This window comes from Motacilla alba, chromosome 4, assembly GCF_015832195.1.
Source record: "Motacilla alba alba isolate MOTALB_02 chromosome 4, Motacilla_alba_V1.0_pri, whole genome shotgun sequence".
Lineage (NCBI taxonomy): Eukaryota > Metazoa > Chordata > Aves > Passeriformes > Motacillidae > Motacilla > Motacilla alba.
In genome coordinates, this window is record NC_052019.1 from 42,960,391 (window position 1) to 42,984,507 (window position 24,117).

General features: G+C 38.1%; 1 protein-coding gene across 2 annotated transcripts in view; it reads left to right on the top strand.

Moving 5' to 3' along the window:
* Positions 1–24,117, top strand: part of FBXW7 (F-box and WD repeat domain containing 7) — a 176,071-nt gene that overhangs the window by 59,836 nt on the left and 92,118 nt on the right. For both annotated transcript variants that reach the window (XM_038136409.1, XR_005256878.1), the window contains one exon: positions 16,357–16,914. In XM_038136409.1, coding sequence (XP_037992337.1) covers positions 16,426–16,914 — 489 coding nt within the window. In that variant the 5' untranslated portion in view covers positions 16,357–16,425. Of the gene's footprint in view, positions 1–16,356; positions 16,915–24,117 lie in introns of those variants that run through there.

A 24,117-nucleotide genomic window follows, 5' to 3' on the forward strand; every position in this document is an offset into this window, starting at 1 on the left:
TGAGCCTATGCCTCAGGAAGAGTGTATCTCTACACTCCTGTTCTTTCCAGAAGTCCCTTTAAATAGCTTATTTTAATGTGTCAGGAAGTGTGCTTTGAAAGCAAAATAAATCTTGTGCAGAGTAAGCATGCTGGGGTGCTTGCTAAGTGTTTGTTTTCTATTAGCTGCTAGTCCTTACTTATTTTAAACTTAATATATGACTGCTTTGTTGCAATTTTATCTAATTCAATGATCTAGGGTTTCCCTGTGCTGCTGGGTTTACTCCTCTCATGTCTCTAGGTATAAAAAGTTCAATTAATATTTCAGTTTCCACTGAAACTGAGTATACACAACTACAAAGGAGAAAGACCAACTAAATGATTTTTCAAAAATATCTGTTTAAAAAATGCTGTCAGGCTTCTGAATTTGATTTTTTATATTTTCAAAAAGCCCTACTAGAAAGTCTGCTGAAGCTTTCTTCCATTTTTCTCTGTTGCATAACTAAGAGAATTTCTGTGCAAGCTCATAGAAATCTCATGCTTTTCTGGGATTGGTAATGTGATCTCTACTAAATCAACCGTTTCTCACTGATGGGTGGTGCCTGCATCTGAGCTGCTTAGTATTTCCATGTTGGGGTATAGATGATGGAGCACTCATCATCCAATCTCTATTCCTTCACGAGTGACAGAAACATCTAGTAATGCCCAGCCTGCTGTCCAGCTACCATGAGCTGAACATTTTCCAGATGTTAGGACTCATCAGAAGAAGTCTCTGGAATGTGTTAAATTTATCACCTGGGACTGAATGGACTTGGGATCACACTTTTAGGTTGCCACCTCCTGTCCACTTGTAACAAGTCCTTTAAAACAGATCCTAATCTGTTGATTTCAGATTTATTTTTTTTCTGGTGAGCCCTAGAGCTGGGATATGTTGCTCTCTGTGACAGTTTCAACTCCAAGTCAGATGTGCAGCAGACTTTCTTCGCTCTCTCCCCCCACCCCTGAGACTCAAAAATCAAGGAATGCAAGACTAACTGGGCAGTCTGTGAGAAGTGGCTTTGGGCCAGAAGTTCCAAGAAGAACAATAAATTTACGCTGATCAGTATTTCTAAAATGGTCAGTTCTTCAACAGAGAAGTGAACACTGAGTGTAGGAGCTCCTGCTGAGAACAGCCATGTTCGTGAAACAGTTGGTATTTTCCATGTCAAAGCAGTTGTTTAACATATTGAAAAAATATATCAGAAGGGTCTAAAAGAGCTTGGGGGTTTCAGGTCAATGCCTACCTGTGATGATGAAATATCTTGAAAACATATCCTTGATCTCACTAACATCTGAGGACAAAGTGCAGATCTGAAGACCTCATTGGTGCCATTACTCCATGTGGACTGCAATACCTTTGAGAATGGCTATGAGCTCCGTGGGAATGGATTTCAGTACATAAACCCTGCACTATTACAAGTAGAAAATAGGTTCTTGCTAGGCTTTGATAAAAATCTATGAGGAATTCACCAGGAAATGAAAGCATTTCTTAGAGCCTAGTTTCTTTCCAGAATTCTTACTGAAGAAAGAAAGAAAATTGGTGTGGTAGGTATTTCCCAGGTGTTGAGGTGATTGGAATGAAAATGTAAATGCCTTTAAAATTTCAACTGTATTTTTTGTAGTGTTTTATACTTCATACCTAATCATTGCTTCAACTGAGCAAGTAGCTGACTCCTATGTCTTGGTAATTAAAAAGTGACTTCTGAACTTTGGACAGAATGGTACCATTTGCTAATCTTCCATGCATCTGAGAACATGGAAGCCCATGTGTAGATTATGATAAAAAGTAAAATACACACTGACATGAAGGCTGTGAGGGATGACTTGTACTTCACATTACCAGTACTATATTCTGTTTTCCTCAGTGGAGGACTAGATCTTTTGAAAAATGGAGCGATTTAGTGAGAGAGCCTTACAGTTACTAAAAGCCTTTTTGGGCTGCTTCAGTGAGAAGGTTACAGTAAGGTCCATTTTGCGGGCTTCAAGCTATGTCACAGGACATAACCTAATCAGCCAGGTTTTCCAGTAAGAACAAATATAAATGCCCTGTTTTCAATGGTGCTCTTGCTATCAGCAACCAATGTATTATTCAGAAAGTCATCCAATTTGGCTTTCTATCAGTAGAAACACTTGGAGTGAAATGCAACTGTTTGCAGCTGGACTGTTTCTCACATCACTCTTACATAGTAATGATAAAACAACATTCTGAATTATCTGGATGGTTAAGGGCTGCAAAATCGGAATTGCATCAGTTATTTTACGAATTTTGTTTAATTTTGTTTTTTAACAGCTTTTTTAGGTTAGAAAATAAACAATCAATCCAACAATGTCCTTTGTGTGTGTTCACTGCATCCAGAGCTCGGTTCTTTGTTGTCAAGATTTCACTTTTCCCTTGCCTGTTGTGGGTTTTTGTGGCACTTAGGAGGCACACCATTTTGTCTCACAGATTGTACCATCTAAGCTGCTTTGGATTTCCACCTATTACCAGCAATCTAGCAAATTTCTCCTTCTGAATATCAGTACTTCACTAGGACCTGAGCAACTATCTGCTTGCTTCCAAAATGTGCTGGTCTCCAGTATCCGCAAGGCAGCTGTGTGGCATGGCAGTTGACCTTTGTGAAGCACGATACACCTGATGTAGCAGCAAGGGCAAGCACCAGGTTTGGCTGAGGAGTGGTGCAGTCTGTGTCTGATCAGTACAGCAGACGCTGCTTAGTGTCTGGGAAAGACAGAGACTGCTCTTTACCTACAGGAGTCATTAAAAATCAGGAACATTGATTAGCCTATCGTAAGGGTGGATCAAGGCAGTGATGAGTGGGACTGTTCCTCTTTGCAGCTACTGTTGTGTTGTGGGCTCATTGTTGGGAAGAAACTGTCTTAGCTCTGCATGCCTTTTTCCACATAGGTGTGAGAAATGATGCCAACTGTGGTAAGCTGGTGGGTTGGTGAAACTCCTGACAGTAGTCAAGTTTAGATCCATAATGCTAGCAGCAGAGCATGCCTTGCTTTTACTGAAGAGTAAAGCTTTAAGTTTATGGGTAGGTGTTTATTTCGCAGTGGTGTACTATGTTAATCAGTCCCAAATTATTACCCATCTCTTCTGGAAAGGTGTAAGATCTGCTGTCCTTCAAACAGTTCATACCTGTCATTCTTAACCCAGTGCCAGCAACACCAAATAAGTTAGAGGAAACTGGTGAGATACGATTGATTTGAGTATTTTTCTCTGGAATGGGTAAGGGGGGGATGGTTTATTTTGGTGAAGCTCCACTGAAAATATTCCGTGGCAGAGCAGTAGTAACAGCATCTTAAATGACATTAGTCACTGAAAAGCATCTCTATAACCTGTTTTTCATCCACTCAAATTATGATCCCAATTTCTAATTTTAAGATTGTTTCTATTTGTCTGCATCAGTGTCTCTTTTATTTGGTAGTTCAGGTACATAATTTATTTGATAACTGTATACATGGTCAGTGCTTTACTGCATTGAACACGGCTCTCTTTACTGCTTGTAGTCACATCACCTTTTTCTACTAGAAAATTGTTGTAGAGCAAAAACAGGGGATATTAGAGTTATTGGTTTTGTAGAATTGGAAGGAAAGTTTGAATGCCTGCCCGACATAAATATTGTAGGCCACCCTACATTCTTATCTACCGCTGGTCATGCAAATACAAAACCTTACGTTCCTGGTCCCAGAAATAATTTGAGCAAAGAAATCTATGTTTCTGTAGGTTGTTAGCAGATGCCCTGCTGCTGAATCATACTGCTTAATCAGTTACTGAAATAAAATTCTCAGAGAACCATTTTAAGGGCATTAAATCAATAACAATAATTGCAACCATTTCCATTTCTCCAGTGGAGCCTGCTAAGAGTCTGTTTGGGCCAGGGCCAGATTCTTTTAGACAGGCTGGGATATCATCTTCCTTCAAACCTGGCACTCACTCATGCTGTTTGTCAGCAAGTGCCTTGTTGTTCTGCAAGGTCAGATTTTAAATCTAGTGCCATAAAGCTTCTCTGTGACACAGAGAACATAACACTTAGGAACCAATGTGTGCTAGGCAGTGTTCTGGAAATGTGAGGTTAATGAGAAGGCATTTACTGTTTTTTTAATACGATGTAGAGACTGTAATTAGTTTGGATTTTTTTGTTTTGTTTTGTTTTAAATTAGACACTAGAAAAGGGAATGGGTTCTGCTGTGTTCTGGTAGTATGTGACCTTGTTTTACTTATATCTTTCTACTGATGAAGATACTGAAAATGCAGACAAACCAGTGTATTAGCAGATTTCAGCAAGTCTGGTAAATGCTGCCTGTATGTTTCTCTTTGTATTTCTTGTAAAAGTAGAGAAGTGCAGATCAAAGGATCTTCCTTATCAGATGTTGATGCAAAGGCGTTTAACATGTTTCATTGACTAGCTCTAGAAGAAAGTACATAATTAGGAGTTCATCTTTGAAAGTACAGCATTCAGAATGGAGTATTGCTCAGTGGATACTGGAAAAAATCTGATAGAGTGTTCACAGCTGAACACGTCGTAAGATATGAATTGGGACTGCAGACAGATAGGCTTTCTTCATAAAATATATATTGCTCCTCATTCTTTTAGAGCGACCTCGTAGGAAGAAGGCCGAGATGTAGTTTTTCATAGCAAAATGATAAAATACACCAGTGTTTATATCTTGTGTTGCTTGTATGAGGCATGTTTTCTACCCCAGTCTGACTCCAGTTACCTTCTCTTATCTCAGAAATTTGGTTTATAACTGATGAATTAAACACAAATAAGATATGCCTTTGTCTGTCTTATGTTACGGCCTTTTACTCCAATCTGCTTTAACAGTACTGATATAATTACTTTTTTTTTTTTCCCCTAGCATAGAGGACTACATGATAGCTGAATCAGAGAATGGGTCAGATTGGAGCAGACCACAGTGGGTCATGTGGTCCAGTCTCTCTGGAACATCCATTCCAGTGTGTGGTCACTGCACAGTAAAGAAGTTCTTCCTCAAGTTTTGGTGGAACTTCCTGTGCATCAGGTTCTGCCCACTGCTTCTTGTCCTGTTGCTTGGCACCACTGAGCAGAGCCTGGCTCCGTTCTCTTGACACCCTCCCTGCAGATACTGACAGACATTGATGAGGTTCCTTCCCAGTCTTGTCTTCTCAAGGCTGAACAGGCCCAGGTCTCTCAGCCTTTCCTCCTAAGAGATGTGCTCCAGACTCTTCATCTTCTTTGTTGCCCTCCACTGGATCTGCTACAGGAGCTCCATGTCTCTCTTGTCCTGAGGAGCCCAGAACTGGATACAACACTCCAGCTGGCCTCACCAGGGCTGAGCGGAGGGTCAGGATCACCTTCCTTCCCCTGCTGGCAATACTTTTCCTATGCACCCAGGATACTGTTGGCATTGTCCTTCAGACTTTTTTTAAATAGCCAACTAAAACAGGAAATTAAAATAAAAATTTTGGGCAGTAGCCTCAAATAAGCATTATCAATTGTGGATCTTGAGGTAAAATTTATTGTTGATAACTTGGAAAGACTTGGATGTTTAATTCTCTCATCATCTCGCATAGAATAATATAAAAAAGTGTGAGGTTCAAAAGAAGGGAGGGCTATTTATTATTAATAGAATATTCTTTATTTTTACCATAACCTTATAGTAAATTCTAGGAGGTTACTCTGATGCAGGAGCCTGCAACTGAACAGAATAGTCAGATTGGACTTCTCATGGGATAACCTGCATTGCTTCTCCTTTACATCATCAGTCATTATTAAGAGGCTCAAAAATACTCTTCTGTGCATTGAAGCTTCTTGGGAGTACAGCAAGTTGATTATTTTTGCTTATTAGAGGTGGTATAAGAGCTGCTTGAAAAAGGGATATTTACTTCAACTGAAAGGGATATTTACTTCAACTGTTTTTAATCACCCAAAGAAAAATGTTCTTTAATAGCAGTCATAGCTCTTGATTCTCACTTTTCTCAGCTTTAATTCTGCCGTCATGTTTTTTTTTAACCACTAGAATGCCTTTCAGTGTAAAGGGTATATATGTTCCCATCTGTTTGTGTGTTCCATATTAGAGGACTTTTCTCAAACATCTCTGAGGTAGAGGACAATTTGGTACCTGGTGTTAATTTCCTGCCCTTTCTCCACTTTTCATATAACTAAATTAATTTTAAATTTGACTAAATTTAGGTGCTATTTGTTCTCAAGGTCTGTTAGCCCACTTCAGTTAAAGATGACCTTTTTTGGTCATCTGTGTTCTAAATCACTTTTTTTTTTTTGTTTCTTGATGTCTTTGGTCTTCTGTATTTGCAGCTATATGCAAATGCATATATGCATATCTGCTATATGCAGTTTGTTTGTGCTGCATTTCAGCAACATTTGAGTTGTAGTTTTAGTCCAAGAAATCATGTTACCATTTTGCCAGAAGCTGACGCCAGCCATCTGGTAAAACTGCAACTCATATTAGCAAAACCTATAATTTCAGGAAATGTACCCAAAATTACTTTTATGATTAGTGGACAGGAAAGAGACTGAGACAGAGAAGTCAGTTGGGTACTTCAGAAATCATTTTGAGGTTTGCAGGCAAACGTCTTAATGGCAGTGGTCTTGCTGCCAAATGCTGTTTTGCTTTTGCCTTCAGAATAGTTTGCATTAATAATGAGCAGCTCTGCTTGGGAGTTTTTCATGTATCGCTCTTACGACGCAGCTTTGCGAAGCAGCACCAGGCGAGGTGGCAGTCTGTGTGAATGGATATGTAAAGTGGTTCAGCGTACTGTACTGCTTAGGTTTTCCCACTGGAAATGCATCCCAGACCCAAGGCCCATCAATGTTATGGATGCTGAAGAAAAATTGATGTTTAGGCTGTTTTGGCCACGCAACACTAGCCTTTGTGTTAAGTCTAGAAGTTGTGAAATTAGTCTGCACTGAAACTAGGTGGGGTTTAATCAGCAGTTTGGTCATACTTTGAGTCACTGTGGGAGCAGAGAGGTGACAAGAGCTCTCTTTAGTGTATATTCTCAGCGGGAGGCAGGCAGCTCACCATACCCTGGTAGCAGCACTTGTGCTGCATGTTCTGCAGTTGTTGAATGTATGTGTTAAACTATGATGGAGTGTATTTCTAATTTAAGACTTAAAGTGGTGATGAATTTACTATCTTCCTAGTGAGCTATTACAGCGAGTAATTATCCTCACAGTTAATCCCATTTGTATTTTTCTCATTTCAGCATTTAGTGATTGGATCTTGCTTCTTGTCTATTGGATAAAATCCTTGTTCATCTAGGCAGTAGGGAAGAATGGAGTTGTTTCTGCATAGCAATCACATTGCCTGTTTACATCAAATAAATGTTACTGAATTATAGTCCTAGACTTCATAGTTGAGATTTCTGGTTCCATGTGTTGGTACCTATGGCTTAATGTATGTTAACTCAGAAGAGTTTTTCCATAACATACTAACACTCCAGCACTGCTTAACAGAAGTTCTCTACTAGAAGGCCAGAGGGTCATCCTCATTGCTCCTCAGACTCTTTTCCTATGGATGAAAGTCCTTGAGCAGTACAAAACTATCCTAAGCAGTTTTTGGTCCGGGCTGCTGGGGAGGTCCTTGTGTGCAGTGGTGTTGATGATGCTGTAGAACTGACCCCAAAGACTCCTTTTATAGGGAATATAGATGGTCTAGTCTGGGGACAGAAAGGCACGTGAAAATAGAACAGAATGCATAGTAGTATTGTGGAGATGTCAGGCCAGCTTGGAAAGTCCTCACAACTATCATAGACCCACAAACTTCGCTTACTTGCTTTTTGAAATGAAGGTTGAATTCAACCCCAAAATTATCCAAACCTGTGACGTTTTAAGGAGTGCTTAGTCTCCTTTTGCACTGTAAGAGATTTGTGATCCTTTTTTGTAGAGAAATTCTTTATTACATTTGTATCTGTCATGGAAGAGTTTGGATGATTCTGTTGGTACATCTCCAGCCTTCTCTAAGTAGGTATGCCACAGCATCTTTAAATCTGAAAGGAGTATAAGAAACTGCTTGCCTAGTTTTCTAAACTTAGAATTCTTCAACCCACGTGCTCCTCAAGTAATGTATCTAAAGATACTTGGTTTACGTTGTTTTAAGTGTGATCTAATGTTTGCTTTTGGCAAGAAACTCTTCCTTCTTAGTATGCACAGAAAGAGTAGTTTACAAGAGGCTGAAATATTAACTGGCTGTTCTAAACTGAGCAAACAAGAATACTTCTGCTCTATCTCTAGCAGTAGTAGTGTAGGCTTCTTGTAGTAATCTAATTCATGGGGAAAACAATAAGCAGGCATTCATTAGTTATTCAGGTAAGAGTTTTCATTTGGAGAGGTAAAATTTTTAATATAAGAACACAAGTAATGGTATACTTGTCAAAGTGGAAAGGCTAAGACAATGCAGTTGAAAACTGTGTGCTTAGCTTTATACATTAGAGGTCTTTTCAATGGAAAAATAATCACTGCTTGATATTGAGTGGCAGCATGCAGGATTTCATGGAGGTTTTGCCTGTTTTGTTTTTAATAGTTGCTGGAAAACTTGGCACCCTTTAAATAACTCAAGGCTTTTTTTCCTGCTTTTCCTTTTCTGAGGAAAAGGAGAGAGAAGCCTTTCATTAGTTCCACATGATAGTTAAGTTGTCACATTTTACAGCTTAATTCTTCTTCTTTAAAGAGTTTTTAGTGAAAAGACAAACCAGCCATCTTCTGCATAACAGTCATTACTCATATAAATACTAAAAATAACATAATTATTTATATGAACACATTAATATTTGTGATAATACAGATCTCCTCCTACCATGGATTATTGCCTCCCACGGTATTTTCCAAAGAATGCAAGTGAGTTTATTCTAAATTATATCCATTCACTGTTCTTGATGAAAACATAACAATGCAAAATTAAAATTAAGGAGTAACTTTTGTACTTTTGCTGTTAGTCTTCCCTTTCAGGGAGCTAAGAACTATGAACAGTGTTCCTGATAAAGTGGCCTGAGCTCCCCACTTTTACAATAACACTGTACTGGTTTGTTAATAACTTGTCAGTTGGGAGATGGCTTTGAGGAAAAGGACTTTAAATTGTTGTGGTTTTTTGTTTTTTGGTGTTTTTTTTTTTTTGTGTGTGTGTTTTTTGATATGGTTTGGGGTATTTTTTGGTTGGTTGGTTGGTTTGTTTTGGTTTGGGTTTTTGTTTGGTTTTTTTTAATGCAGTTTTCTTATTACTGTGTGATGGAGGCTTTCAGCATTTTCCTCATGGAGCACTTTCACATTTCCATCTTATCTCCACCCCATCCTTGCCACAGCATTGTAATTCTCATTTTCTCATGTGTCAAATTTCAAGGTAAAAGCAGAACTTATGTAAGACATTATTCACCAATTATTTGCTGTGATTATTTGCTTTCTTTTTGAAACAAGGAGAATGCAGGCATGTTTGGAAACACTTCAAATATGAGACTTAAGCTCATGAATTACTTACGAACAAGTGTTTGTAGAAAGAAAAATCCCTTAGTTTTTCTCTTCCTCTTATATGGTGATTGCTTTAATATGGACATCGAGTCTCTAGTAATACATTTTATAGCATGATTCTTTGTGCTAGAGCATTAAAAGCTGCTATGACTTCAACTCAGATTATCCCCTCTTTTAGCCAGAGCAGCCCTTGTGTTGAGAATGCACAAAGAGGGAAGAAAAGGCCTTTGGTTTAAAGCATTAAGTTTGATGCTCCTCTTGCTATTCTAAAGAGAATCTGTGGAATCCACATGAATTATAATACATCCAGGTTCTGTGTTTGTGTGTGCCTGAACCTTGTAGGTGGTTGTATGATCATACATCATTTATCATAATCTAAAGAATGTGACTGCTTGTAACTCAGACTATTTCTTCTAAACTCTTGCTTATGAAAGGTCTAGTCATCACTCTTCTATATCTGATATTTCTTTATCAAGCCACTTAGCCTAAATACTGCTAAATCTATATAAATTCTTGTAGCATTTACTCATTTTTTACACTGCTTTTTCGATTCTCATTTTCTAGTGGGTTTTGTGTGCTATTTCATATTTTATCAGTTGTTAAATACTTTATGTATTTGTGCCAGAAGAGGGTGGGATTATGTGATAGGTCTTTCATTCCCAGAGTTAAAGCAAAATTTTCTTTTTAATGGTTTCTGTGTGTTAGTCTCCATAACTGATAGCAAGTGACATGGCTCTGTCATGCCCTCACTGCCCATGTATTATCAGATATTGTTTCTCTTTTAAATAAATCCCTTTGTTTTCTGTGGGGAGTGGTTTAGAGTAAAGCAAAGTCTCTGAGACTGTAAAGTAGCACTGGAGGCTAAAGGGGATTGGGAAATTGAGGTGTGGGATTAGAGAGGGAGCCATGTTCAGAGGCAGTCCTGGAAGAAAATCTAAGTTGGATGGTGAAGTAGGGAAAGAAGGGGTAAAGTCTGTTGAAATAGGGTTGTGGGGTTAAAGAGAAGCAGGTGAACAGGGGGCAGAGACCACGTGTGGTGGGAAACCTGAAGTGTCTGTTCAGAAACATTCAGGAGAGGTCAGAGCACCAGGACTTGGTGAAAAGCTTCAGCAGGTAGATGGAAAGTTGGGCCTGAATTTCAGTAGAGAGGGAGATAATTAAAACTGGCTGCAAAAGAAGATTAAAGACAGCTGGACATAATTAAATTTAAACAGAAAACTTTAATTGCAGTATTTTTAAAATTTAATGAATACTAAATCTATTATTTTGTTTGCTGTCAAATTTATGTTTGACATAAGTAAGTAGTTAGAGGAGCACTTTGATTTAATGTATGTTGCTTTGACCACTTTACACTGAACAAACTATATTAATTGATCATTAAAGCATATTGAGATAGTGAAAAAAGAGCAGGATAATTTCTAATACAACCAAAACTTTGCATGTGCTGCTCTGTTGAATGTTGTCAGAGCTTTGCTGGGAGGTTAATAGTAAAGCAGGAGCAAAGAATCTTTTTGGCTGCTGTTTTGTTCTGGAGCTTGGAGCTGTAAACATAATGGAGTTGACTTAGAGATTTGAGGTGTGGATATGTTTGGAATAAGCAGTTTATCATTCTTAGAAAAAGCATGTGTTCTTGTAGAATGAGTTACATTGTTTATGATGTATTTTATTTTGAAGAAAAGCTACTGAAAGTTTTTAAATCTCTATTTCAGTCTTGTTCTAATCAACATATGTGCTGATGAAATACAGAAGGTTTTTTATTTGCTTAATCTGTGCAATGTATTCAACACAGTTTTGTGACTCCATTACTTTGATCATGTTTGCTGTCCTTTATAGTGCAGCAGAATTATTCTGTAACTTGCATTTAAAGCTCATAACTTTAATTAAATTTGTTGCTTTATCTGAATTATTTTAACTTTGTTAAGTCCATGCATGAGAATAATTATACCATATTGTACAATTGTACCACTACCATAAACTATAAAAGAAGGTGGTAGATTCTTCATTTGATTTTTGTATTTCAGTTATTGCATGTTGGCTGCTTTGGTTTGTTACTTAGCTATTGTTCAAAATCCTTCCCATGTACAAACTGTGTACCCAATAATCAGACCAATATATTAACTGTTTTCTTAAACACATCATGTATGTCTCTTGCTCGTAGTGTTTTGCAACGTTTGCTATCATGGCCGTAACTCAGACACTTTTCTTTAGTAAAACATGGTTCACAGTCTCAGTGTTAACTCTGTTATTTATTTATTTATACCTGCTTGATTCTGCATGCAAATCCCCTTCCCATGCATGTTTTCTCAAATGGGCTTAGGAGGCCTTAGATGGCCTGGCTTGTTAGGTGTATTTGCCCTTGTGTGGTAGTTTGGGCTTGGATCAAGTGCACCTTTTAAAGCCTAATTCCTGACTGTCCATGCCTGCTTCCCTATAGAATGGGTTGAAGCACGGCTGTCCCAGAACACCTTCTGGGTGAAACTAACGCAGAACGTGTGCTCCAGCTGTGAGGGCCATCTTGGGCTTGGGAGAGGGTCTGGGAATAAATCCCTTCCTCTCCCCAGAGCTGCTCTGGGTGCTGTGTCTCCTTTGCACCTCTGCCCCTACAGTGCTGCACTGCTTGCTTTTGAGGACCAATGCACCAGGGCTGTTTGTGGGCACAGTGTGCTTATAAGGGTCTTGTACTTCTTCTTCAGAAGGTAGATTTGGATGTTAAGATCTTAGGTGGGACGCTTGGGTGGGATGTCCCTATTTTGCTTTCTATTTAACTCAATTCAGTATTGCACAGTTAAACAATGCAATAAAAAGCTCAGATATATTACGGTGTTAAGATTTAGTCAAATATCTACAGAAATTTTGGTGTTCGTTCAATTGTCTTTGTCCACTAAATCTGTAATCTCAAAAGATTTGTTCTAGGAGCACCCACTGGCCATAAATCATATTGTGTCTGTAGCTTACTGTCTTTTCACTACATGCTGTCATGATACTTTGGTTAGTATCCAAGTCAGTCTAATACATTAATTTCCAAGTTAATTCTTTAAAACCTTTTCACAATCTGTTATATTCTGTTAAAAAACAAACCCCACCACATCCCAACCTTCACCTCTCTACTTCCACCTCATTTTCTTTTCTCTTTATAGTTTCAAGTAATAAAAATGGAGAAATAAAAACAAGCAGTACTGATGGAAATTTCATCTGCCCAAAGTTATGTGGGTTTTTAGGTTAAAAATATTTAACGACTTTTTAATCTGTATTAGCAGGATAGAAATATTTCAACAGTAAAGCAGGAAATGAAGTGGTCATCCTCGCAGTACAGAATGCAACCTGTTGTGGCAGATAACCCTGAGCAGTTTTCCTTTTATCTTCTAGTATTGCTTGGCATTTCTTTTTTTGAGCAAGTGTTGTTCATATTTATTTTTATAATCTATCTTCTGTGAAAATGTAATGGATAAAGCTGAAGAATTATGCTTAAACAGCATTTAATGTTCAGTAGAGGTGGGGGCTGCATGCAGTCTTCAACAGAGATGTGGGATGCCTTCATCAGCTCTGAGCTTACTGTTGGATCAGTCTGGAGCTCTCCATTTTGCTTAGGCATTTCTTGCATTTCGTTTTCTCATACAATGCAAGTGTTAAGGAACTTACCTGGAAATTGCCAAGTTAGATTCATTGACCAAGTTTAGTGAGTTTTGCGTGCTTATGCAAAGTCATGCCGCTTGCATTGCTATATTTTGGTGTCTGTCTGAAAAAAGAATCTTTGTGGTCTGTGACAGGTAGGAAAAACAACAGCTTTCCTCAGTGGTTCTTCTGGTTTTTAGTTGATTTGAGTAATTTTGGTCTCTGACTGTATAAATGAAAGAGACACTGTACTAGCTGAAAACACATAATTTCAGTTCTTTGGAAGTTGATTTGTAAATACACTTCTTCCTGCAAAATAATAATCCTTCCTTATTCCTATCTACCTTATATATGGAAATAATTGTATCTTGTGTATTAGCTGACAGTAGTTAATTCTGAAAGCACTTACATGACAGAAGGCAGCTTTAATGTTTCAAATCTCTCAGATAATGTACATCCATCTGTTCTTTAGCAAAAGCGTCACCTCTCTGCATACTGATGATTTCTGATGTAGCACTGCTTGTAATTAAATTTTGATAATGTATTTTACAGGCTTCTTGAAAAAACAAATTGAGTTTATTCATGCAAATGCAGAGTAAAATGGAAATTGCTAACGACTAAAGCTAATTTCATTAACTGATGGTCACTCAAAACTGTAGGAATAATTAAAAATATATACTACTACTAGTGTACATTTTTAATTGGCTGGAATTTCATTTGGGTATAATAACAGTAACAACAGTGATTTTTTGTCACTTAAACATTTAGTATATTCTTGCATTTGATTACTTTAATGTTTCAAAGCTGACCTTTTATGTTGGTTGCTTACAGAAACAAATTAGAAGTATGAATTAAATTATTAAAACAAATGCAGCATTTGCAGTTTTATCAAGTACATACTGAACCAGTAATTGCATATATAATGCTACTGATACTGAAAAAATGCAATGAAACTTTTAAGCTACACCCATGGCTACTTAGAGAAACATTTGTAATAGAAACTAGAATTTCTAGATTGAGGAGACATAAACCTCTTTTTAAAATTTTTTTTTAACTACTGATTTTTACATTATTTAGTGATTCAACTTTCCAAGTTGAGAAAATATGGTGTGGTATTGTTTCATTGATAATGCCCAAACTATGTAGCAAGCCTGATACATAAGTTGTATTACCATCAGATGATATATGCAACTAAATTTGACTTTTGATGAAATGTTGTTATTAAACATCCCTCCCACATGCTCAGGTTTCTGAGCTTTGGGGAAAGATGTTAAATGAAAACATTTCTCTTAGAGTGCACTCTTTGTGGCATCTTTCTTAAATGCTCCTTACTGTACACAGAAAAATAAACACATTTGCTTTTGCTACCACTTGAATATGAAAACACAGACATTAGCTTCTGGTTTGGGTCACATGCACCCAAGTGTCCTAAAGCTTTTTTCCCATGGAAAAATCAAGAGTTGGCACAGTGTCTGCTTCCTTCCATTGAATGTGTGGTGCTTAATTGTCTTTTAGTGTTAGCTTCTCATTTACTGATCGGAACTTAATGGGTACTTTCTTTGAACACATATTTCAGTGACTGATCTTACAAAGTTTTGTTTGGAGGAATCATCACCTGGGTAGATATGTGGAAATGTGAGAACCCTGTCTTTGGGATGTAAGTAGTGTTTCCCTGAGGAAGAAAGGTGCAGAGAAGTGCAGAATCCCAGCTATGAATCCTCCTCAGAGGAAGAGTGGAAAAACACCTGTAAATGTGTTTTTGTGTCTTTTATGGTACAGCACACTGAAAATCACAGTACAGCTATGGTTTCTGGTGCTTTGTTCCCTACTAACCAGTAAGGTGAATGTTTTTGCAATGGAGCAAAGTTGGGGTTTATATGTTCCCTGTCCATCATATAAGGCCCTAGGTTTTTTGTAAAACAAACAAACAAAAAACTATAAGAGGTAGGTGAGTTAAGAAAAAGGAGGGGGTGATGGTGGTGGTGAGGGAGGTTCAGAGATTATCATCCTGTGCTGAAGTACTCATGGAAACATCCTTTACTGCTCCTACTCCAAGGAGACTCAGAAGTTGTGCTCCTGTGCAGTATTTGTGGTGTTGTGCTTCCTGAATCTCTCTCTCCCCATGTGGCCCGCTGAGCGTCTGGGGTGGGCTGTGGGCTCCTGAGGACAGTGGCTCTATACACAATGACAAAGCTAATTTCTCTCTGCACACACTTTCATGTACTGCTTTCAGAGCCTGTGAGTCTGACTGCTTGTTGAGTTATGGCTGAATTCATCCACTCAACACATCGCTTGAATCTAGGGAAACCAGAGTCTGGATGGGCCAGCCTCAAAGGCTATATAGCTGGAAATCTGGTACCAAATTTAATAATGAATCAGTCTGTGTTATAGCCTCCTGTTCTTATATATTGCTTGGAGGCACGTGGGTAGCTGAATGCATGAATAATTTGGAAATTGCATTAGTATTTTTCAGTTTCTATTGAAATGCACCTAGTTTTGGTCTTTTTTAACATCTCAGAGATTCATTTAACAATTATTGTAGCTTCTTAGACTTTGGAGAATTTTACTACTCCTTCAAAAAACCCCATAACTACTAACAGTCTATTTTTTTCTAGGTGAGATGTGTGCCATTTCTGGGCCACACAGGTTGCCTAGTAATGTCTGCTTTTGACCACTGGGCATCTCTCTGGCCAACTTAGGACTTGGCAGTGATAAGGCTGTATTCTTTAATGGGTGTTCTCTTCTTTATTAATCTAAAAGGAAATTAGAGTAACAAAAAATGAAGCTTTCAATTATATCTGAAAATATGCTGATCTTAATGCGTAAGACCAAAAGCAGTTTGGCTTTTTTTTAAATAATATACAAAGTCTGTAATCAAATGAGAGGGAAAATAAATGCCATTGGAAATGATCCCTGTACAGTTTTTTGCAAGTAATATTGTGTACTTGTATCTTCTTTTAACACGAATGTTAATGGTTCTTGTGCATTCTCTAGAAGGGCATCTAGTTCTTCTGAATTTCTCTGAATCTGGTGCTTAAAGAGACTATGATCAGACTGTTTGACAGAACAAGTAATTCTCTTGCTAGAAAGTTGCCTGAAGTTTTTTTTAGTTTATCTAGTGGTGTATCAAGAAGAAATTATTCCTTGTTTCCCGGGAGTTTTTAGTTGCCAGGAAAAATACAACTAAATAGATTTTTACTGCTTTATCTAATAAAAAAAAGTAATATTTGTCATTTTCCACTTTTTCTTTATCTCCTTAGAATGTGAAAGCATTTGCATCTTCAGATAGCCTAGCCAAGGTCCAAGAAGTAGCAAGCTGGCTTTTGGAAATGAATCAGGAACTGCTCTCTGTGGGCAGCAAGAGGCGACGAACTGGTGGATCTCTTCGAGGTAATGCTTCCTCAAGCCAAGTAGATGAGGAGCAGATGAATCGGGTCGTAGAAGAGGAGGAGCAGCAGCAAAGACGACAACAAGAGGAGCAGCACATTGGGAGGAATGGGGAGATAGGAGGAGAAGAACCTGGATTTGATGACAGGCATGAGTCTCAGCAGGAGCAGTTAGAAGAAAATAATAATAGACTTATTACAGTGGACGAGGATTCCACTTGTAACCAAGAGGAAGATGACGATGAACATGCTGGCGATCAAGAGGAGGAGGTGGAAGAGGAGGAGGAAATGGACCAGGACAGTGATGATTTTGATCAGTCTGATGACAGCAGTAGAGAAGATGAACATGCTAACAGTAATAGCGTCACAAATTCCAATAGCCTCATGGACTTGCCCATTCACCAGTCATCGCCATTCTACATGAAGACAAAGGTGAGAATTTTTTTGTGCTCTTAATCCTCATTAACTTTGGATTTTGGAAAAAAAAAGGCATTGAGCATAAACTAAAGTTTTACAATGAAGCAAACATTTTATTTCCTAAAGAGCTTACAGTTAAGGATTTCTGTAGTCCACAAAAATTATGCTGTTTTAGCTGTTAATAATATAAATATTTGCATGCATTTGACATGAGCAAATACCCCTGTATCATTTAAGGAATAGCATTTGATGACTATGGTCAAAATACCAAGATGTTTCTTTATAAATATTTTTACATAAGACCCTCCTGGCGTTATTTATGCTATTTTCCTTCTCCAAGTGGGCTAGAAGGGAAGGTAAGCAATCATACAAGTCTTGTGTTCTCAGACAAGATCTGGTTCATTTAGGTGAAAACACTGTAATGAAAAAGTAGGGTGGAATATTATAGAAACATGAAGTTCTTCCTGCTGGCCTGCTGAGTTCCTTGACAAAATAGAGATTTTTAAAAGTGCGATAGCCAGTCATTCAGTTAGGAAGTCATTACATAATGTCTTATTGCCTCCTGCTTGTGAGGACCTTGAACCTTTGTGCTGGTTGTTGAAAACTTCAGATTTGCAATAAGAATCTGGAAATTAATCTTCATACTTTTATTTCTACTTATATCACCTAACATTTTAGATGAAAAAGAAGTTACTGGGTTATTGGTTGCAGTGTACATTTGTAGTTGACTAGGTTTTCTAATGTCTTTGGGAAGGAGGAATTCCATTAACTCTTTGGAGCAGCAAAATAATGAAAGCAGTGATATTGACTAGTAAGAAAGAGGAGCAGGCTAGTGTTCTGGGAGAATGTTCTTTCTAAGTCTATGGACTGATTTATTTTTCTTACTCATTAATTGTTAATAGAACACCTAGCCTCCTCTCACCTTTCAAAAAACAAAAACTCCTCAAACTTTTAAATTTTACTTAAAAATAGTTAAAACCTGATGTAAAATAAAACCATAAAAAAAAAGTTAACATAAGTTAACAGGTTGACTATGAGCATAAATGTATAGAGATGGATAATCAGTCTTCAAGATGCCCCTGAACAGGTAAATAGGGTGAATATTTGCTTCTGGAATCTACAGCAATGTTTTTGTTAATAATGATAGTATGCAATTCACTTCCATGTTTAAAGTATCTCAGTTAACATATTTGATTTTTGAAAAGTTGTAATGTTGTCACAAGAGTTTTTTATATAATCTTATATTTATAATTCCACTCTTCAGGGTACAGAAGTATATGCTTTCTAATTTGGAGTGAAATACTGTCGTATTTCATATAAGTTAATTAGATTTTACTACTGAAATCCTTGGTGTAATTTCAACACATTGGTTTTCCTGTATTTAGTATATTTTGCTGAGTATCATATAACAACTTGCATCCAACATGGACAATAATTAATGTGGGAAATTCTAATACTCAAAATTATGTTTTTAAGTCTCTGAATTGGAAACTTGTTGAAGTGCTTTGTAAGTAACTGTACTCAAATTATGTACAGACAGAGCAGAGCATAATTTTCAGTGGTGGCCAACTCTGAAGCTTTTTTTTATTGATTTTAATAATGAATGTAGCATTTTCTTTCTTTTCTTGAGGCGTATTTGACATGAACTGAAACAAGCCAGTTTAGCCTGAAGGAAGATGTCTGAAAGATCTTTGTACAGATACAAAATTTCTGTGCGGTCTGATAGTTGCTCTGCCTGTTTGATGCATGGCTGGCTTTTTGTCTGTGCTCTGTCCCCAGGCTGTGCTTCTGCCAGAACTGTTGGGCAGCGAGGGAGCAAACCATATTTGGGATTTTTTTTCATGGTGCAGCTTGTTTTAGGAAGTTTCAACTGTGTGCCTAAAGTATCAGCACAGGTTAGAAAGCTGCTTGAGCTGGCACTGCTCAGCATGATGGTTACACATTAGAACCGACAACATGCAACATTAATGTTACCAATTCTTTAATAAACCAATATTTAACCAGAGGAGCACATTCTGTGTTACAAAGTGTTGTGGAAATACATCTGTGAGGGCATGGATGAATTACCAGAGTAAAAATCAGCATGACTAATGAATATGCTGCTTTTGAGAAGAAAAGGGAGTGTTAGCAGACTCATCAGCTATATTTACAAGTGATTTCTCCTTCTACCTGTTGAGGATAGAGTCATCCTGGGAGACTTGAACCTGATGGACTTATTTTTAGCTTTTCAGACATGGTTCTCAGTGTTTGTAGTCAATTACAGTTCTCATAACCCTGGCTGAATTACCTTGCTGTGTGCTGAACTCTGTGAAACTTGCTTTGTGCCTGCATGATGGCTGCATGCCCTACGGCCTGTCTGTGTGTCAGATGTACACCTGGCTCCTCAGAAGCATTCCTGATGCAACACAGTTTGTTCTGCTTGTACATATGGCCAGCACACTTTCACCACTACCAAATACCAAGACATAATAGTGAGGCTGAACAAAATAGCAACTGCTACTACTGTAGGTGTTTTGCAGCTCATCTTAGTTTTTTTCATATCTCTGTTCTTTGTCCTTTTTCTTCCTTTCCTCAGAAACTACTGAATAGAGTCTTTCTCTATTCTGATTTTTTTTTTTCTGTTTGTTGACCTGCAGAATCCTGTGTGGCTAAGGAAGAAAATGTCATATTTCCCCCATAACACCACAGTGTACCCTGCTTGGGTTTGCTGCCTGTCACCTTAGTAGCAGCAAGCATACTGTGTTCTAACAGATATATAAAAATGTATGAAAATATTTGCCTCATACTACTGCTCTGTGCAAATAACTGATATAATTGCTGCCATAATGTTGTGAAAATGTTATGAGTAAAGGGCATGGGCACTTGAAATGAGAAGGCTGGTGGTTCAGGAGGGACTTCATTGCATTCACCAGCACCACACAGGAATCCAGAAGGATCCTTGTGGTTACCTTCCATGATTTCCTGCATAAAATATTAGGCTGCTCTGTATCGACTTCTGTGCAAGCTAAAGCTTATTTTTTTGAAAAATGTCACTGTTTGAAACCAGGAAACTGTGCAGCAAGGCAAATCTCTCTCAAGCCTAGTTTAATAGTCTGTTAGTTATCATCAATGTTTAAACTTCTCCACCTTTACTCTGCCTTCTTCCTGTTGTCTGACTTTCTCTATTACAATTTTGTTTTATTTTCATGTTGTATTGAAGAGCTGTTTAACAAATGGGTTTTTTCTCCCCATATGTTAAGCAATCAAGTTATTCCCTAAAAGATCTCTTAAAGGTAAATAATAAGGACAATGTGTCCATTGGGCATATTTTTCTATTTTTTGTTCTTGTTATGATACTTCTCTGAGCACTCTGGTGTTGGAACATTTCTCTTGAATCACAGATGTCTTTATATCTTGATCAACAATCTGGATGAGGGGATCGAGTACACCCTCAGTCAGTTTGCAGGTGACATCTAGTTGGTTGGGAGTGTTGCTCTGCTGGAGGGCTGGAAGGCTCCACAGTGGGATCTGCACAGGCTGGATTGATGGGCCAAAGCCAACTCTGTGAGGCTCAACAAGGCCAAGTGCCAGATCCTGCTCTTGGCTCACATCAGCCACATACAGTGCTACAGGCTTGGGCAGAGTGGCTGGAAAGCTGCACAGCAGAAAAGGACCTGGGGGTGCTGCTGGAGAGCAGCTGATCATGAGCAAGCGTGTGCCCAGGTGGCCAAGAAGGCCAATGGATGCTGGCCTGTAGCAGCAATGGTGTGACCAGCAGGACCAGGGCAGTGATTGTCCCCATGTACTCGTCACTGGTAAGGCCACACCTCAAATCCTGTGGTCTGTTCTGGGCCCCTCACTACAGGGAAGGACATTGAGGGGCTGGAATGAGTCCAGAGAAGGGTAATGAGGTTGGTGAAGGGTCTGGAGCACAAGTCCTTTGAGCAGCAGCTGAGGGAGCTGGAGTTGTTTAGCTCAGAGGAGGCTCAGGAGAGACCTTATCACTCTCTACAAATACCTGAAAGGAGGATGTAGCCAGGTGAGGGTTGGCCTCTTCTCCTAGCTAACAAGTGATAAAACATGAGGAATTGGCCTGAAGTTGCACTAGGGGAGATTTAGATTGGATATTAGGATATACTCCTTGCAGGAAAGGGTTGTCAAACACTGGAACAGGCTCCTCGGGGAGGAGGTTGAGTTAACATCCTTGGAGGTATTTAAAAGACATGTAGATGTGGCACCTAGGGACATGGTTTAGTGTTTGACTTACAGTAGTGTTAGATTAATGGTTGAACTTGATGATCTTAAGAGACCTTTTCCAACCTAAATGATTCCATCATAACAGAACACCGATTAAAACTCAGTAGTAGCTGTGCCAAGGACAGTTAAAATTTGTTTATGTGATGTATTTACCTATTGATATATCAAATAACTCCATGCATTGGGATTTCATGTTTGACTGGTCTGTCTAATGTGATGCAAGCCTTTTTCAGAGAGTTTTCTGTTCTGTAAGGTTGGCTTGTGTCCTTTGTACCTACAGAACTAATGCTCGGTTGTGTTAAAGTGACCGGTGTTTTCTCACATGTCAGGCCCTTTACTGTTTGTTAATTTTTACTCCAGTTGATTTGTGTCTTGTCAAATGTTGCCATATCTGTTTTAAAAATATTAAATAGCACAAGAGAGCTAAGTAAATATACACAGCAGTCTGACAAAAACATGTTCTTGGTGCTGATTCTTCACTGATTGCATTGTATTTGTGGCATCAATTTCCAGTGCTTTGTGATGACTTTGCATTAATTGAGTTCTGTTGGGTAGCAATTAACCACAGCATAAGTAAACTAATACTCTTACATCCCATATTTCATAGCAACTGCACTTAAATGCTTTTATCCCTCTACATGTGAGATTCTGTTGCAATGCAAGAACAAGAATGTATTACTGGCAGTTGCCATCACTGTGCAATAGCTAATGTAAATGTAAATTATCATTCTTCCTTACTTGAGATTTAAATTGTTAGTCTACCTGTGCTCATACTCTTGAAATTGTAGTACTAGCAGATGTGTGTGTCATGCCAGCAATACTTTATCAAAATTGGTATTTATGACAGAGGTGATACCAGCATGATTTTGTGGAAGAAAATGTCATCAATGCTATAATGCTATTTTGTGACAACCACTGTGTTATTTTCTCTTGTACTGACACCTGGGTTTCACCATAGGGTTATCTAGGTTGTACTCTGTTTACTTTTCCTAGTTTTTCCCCAGTAAATCTATAGGTTTATTTAGTATTTCTGAAATATTTAGATTGTCTCAATTCTTAAAAATATTTGGATCATAATATGTACAATCTTTAACTTGTTCCAGTTTTTTTGTCTTTGTTTGCGTAACTGTTCCTGTAACTCATAGTTTCATAGTTTTTGAATATTAATGACTTCAATATACATATTTTGTTTTTGATGGATGTTTTTGCTTCCCATTAAGATGACTTGTTTTTCTTGAACTGTTGCAAGCTTTTCATATTTACAGGAGCATTGTCTTCTTGATTATCTTAGAAATTGTTCCTGAACAGCTGCAGTAATTTAGAGGTTCATTCATCTCTGGTTTTGGTTTGGTGGGGACTTGATTTTGTGGGGAAAAAAGTCATGATCGCTTGTATGCAACCTCCTTCAAATTTAACTTTGTTCAATTAGTTTTTATTTATCTAATATTCAACATTACATAATACTTTTAATATTAAATGTCTCTAATGTTGAAGCCACCTCAGTTAGGAAATAAGCACTTAAAAAAAAAATAAACACTTGAATTCATGAAAAACATTAGCTGCATTATTTCCAGCAAGTATTGTCACAGATTTCTATGGTGTAAGCAAAGTAGCCACTTGATATCAGACTAACAGGAGTGAAATGTATTATGTAAGGACCTGACTTTTAAAATCCAAGCGAGCATGTGGAGCAGGAAGATTGTTAGCTAGTGCGTAGCCATGTTCTTGCTTAGGGTTTCAGAAAACACTTATGTCTGCTCTGCTTGTCTGGAGGGATTTCTAAAGGAGTGTTTGAGCCCATTTATCTGAGATGCTTTATCCTTCTGGACAACAGGCACTGTTCAACAAGAATCTTTGCAGCTTACTTAAACATTTTATTTCCTTTGCTTCTGTTGAGGCTGTCATAAAGCCTAACAAATTAGGTCATATGCGTGTGAAATATTTCTGTGTTAACTATTTGGATTGTGATGGTGACTTCTCATAAGGGGTCAGGCATTCGTGTGTGCAGAACCCTCCAATAACTTCACTAATTAGTCTCCTCTTCAGATGTAGGTTTGCTTGCTGCAGAGTTGTGGGTTGTGATTGTTTTGTTGGATAGCAGAGCTTCCAAGGAAACAGAAAACAGATTAGCTAAAATGGAGATGAAAACTTATTGTATAGTTGCATCTACAACCACAGAAAACACTTTGATACCCTTCCAGAAGCTGTCATATTTTAGCATTTGCTTCATTACTAAAGGTAATAAGATTTTTTAAAAATGGATACATTAAATACACAACATATATTACAAACAACAGTGGTAAAGGCTGAGAAGCAGTTTAATTCTCATGTAAAACCAGGGTACTTTGATTGCAGCATCCTCTACCATACTTTATACCATACTATCCATTTGGCTGTTAGTCTCAAGACAGAGTGTGTTGTAAGTATTGGTGCTGTTCAGGAGTGCCCCTTCTTGATTGTTTATTGACATGGGAGGGTGGAGGAAGTGAAGATACAACAGATAAGCTAGATTGACTTGGGTGGAGCTGGAAGAGGATGTACCACAGGAAAACCTGTCCCTTGTAGCTTAAATACCCATCTCTTCAGTTCTGAACCAAATGTAAAGCCGTGCTCAAGTAAAGAGCTTTCAGCTCTTAAATAGTGCTGGCTGCGACAGAGTTTTTTGCTGCACGGTGCCTGGTCTAAGCTTCTATGTAGAGCCACACAGATAAGAAGGATTTCTTTTTTCAGGGAGTTTTGGCTTTAGGTGGAAAGACAGCATTAATTTTTTTAAATTGAGGAAACCTAAGATTGCACTGGGCACTTTGTGCAAACATGAAGTGAAAAGGACTCCTGTGTGAAAGTCTGCAGTTATTGTCAGAATTACTGATAGGCTAAAAGCAGGATAGGGGAATAAGGGGGAATCAAAGATGATTACAGAAAGCTGATCCTTGGGAGCAGATTTTTTTTGTGTGTGTGTACAGGCAGTACATGGAATTAGGC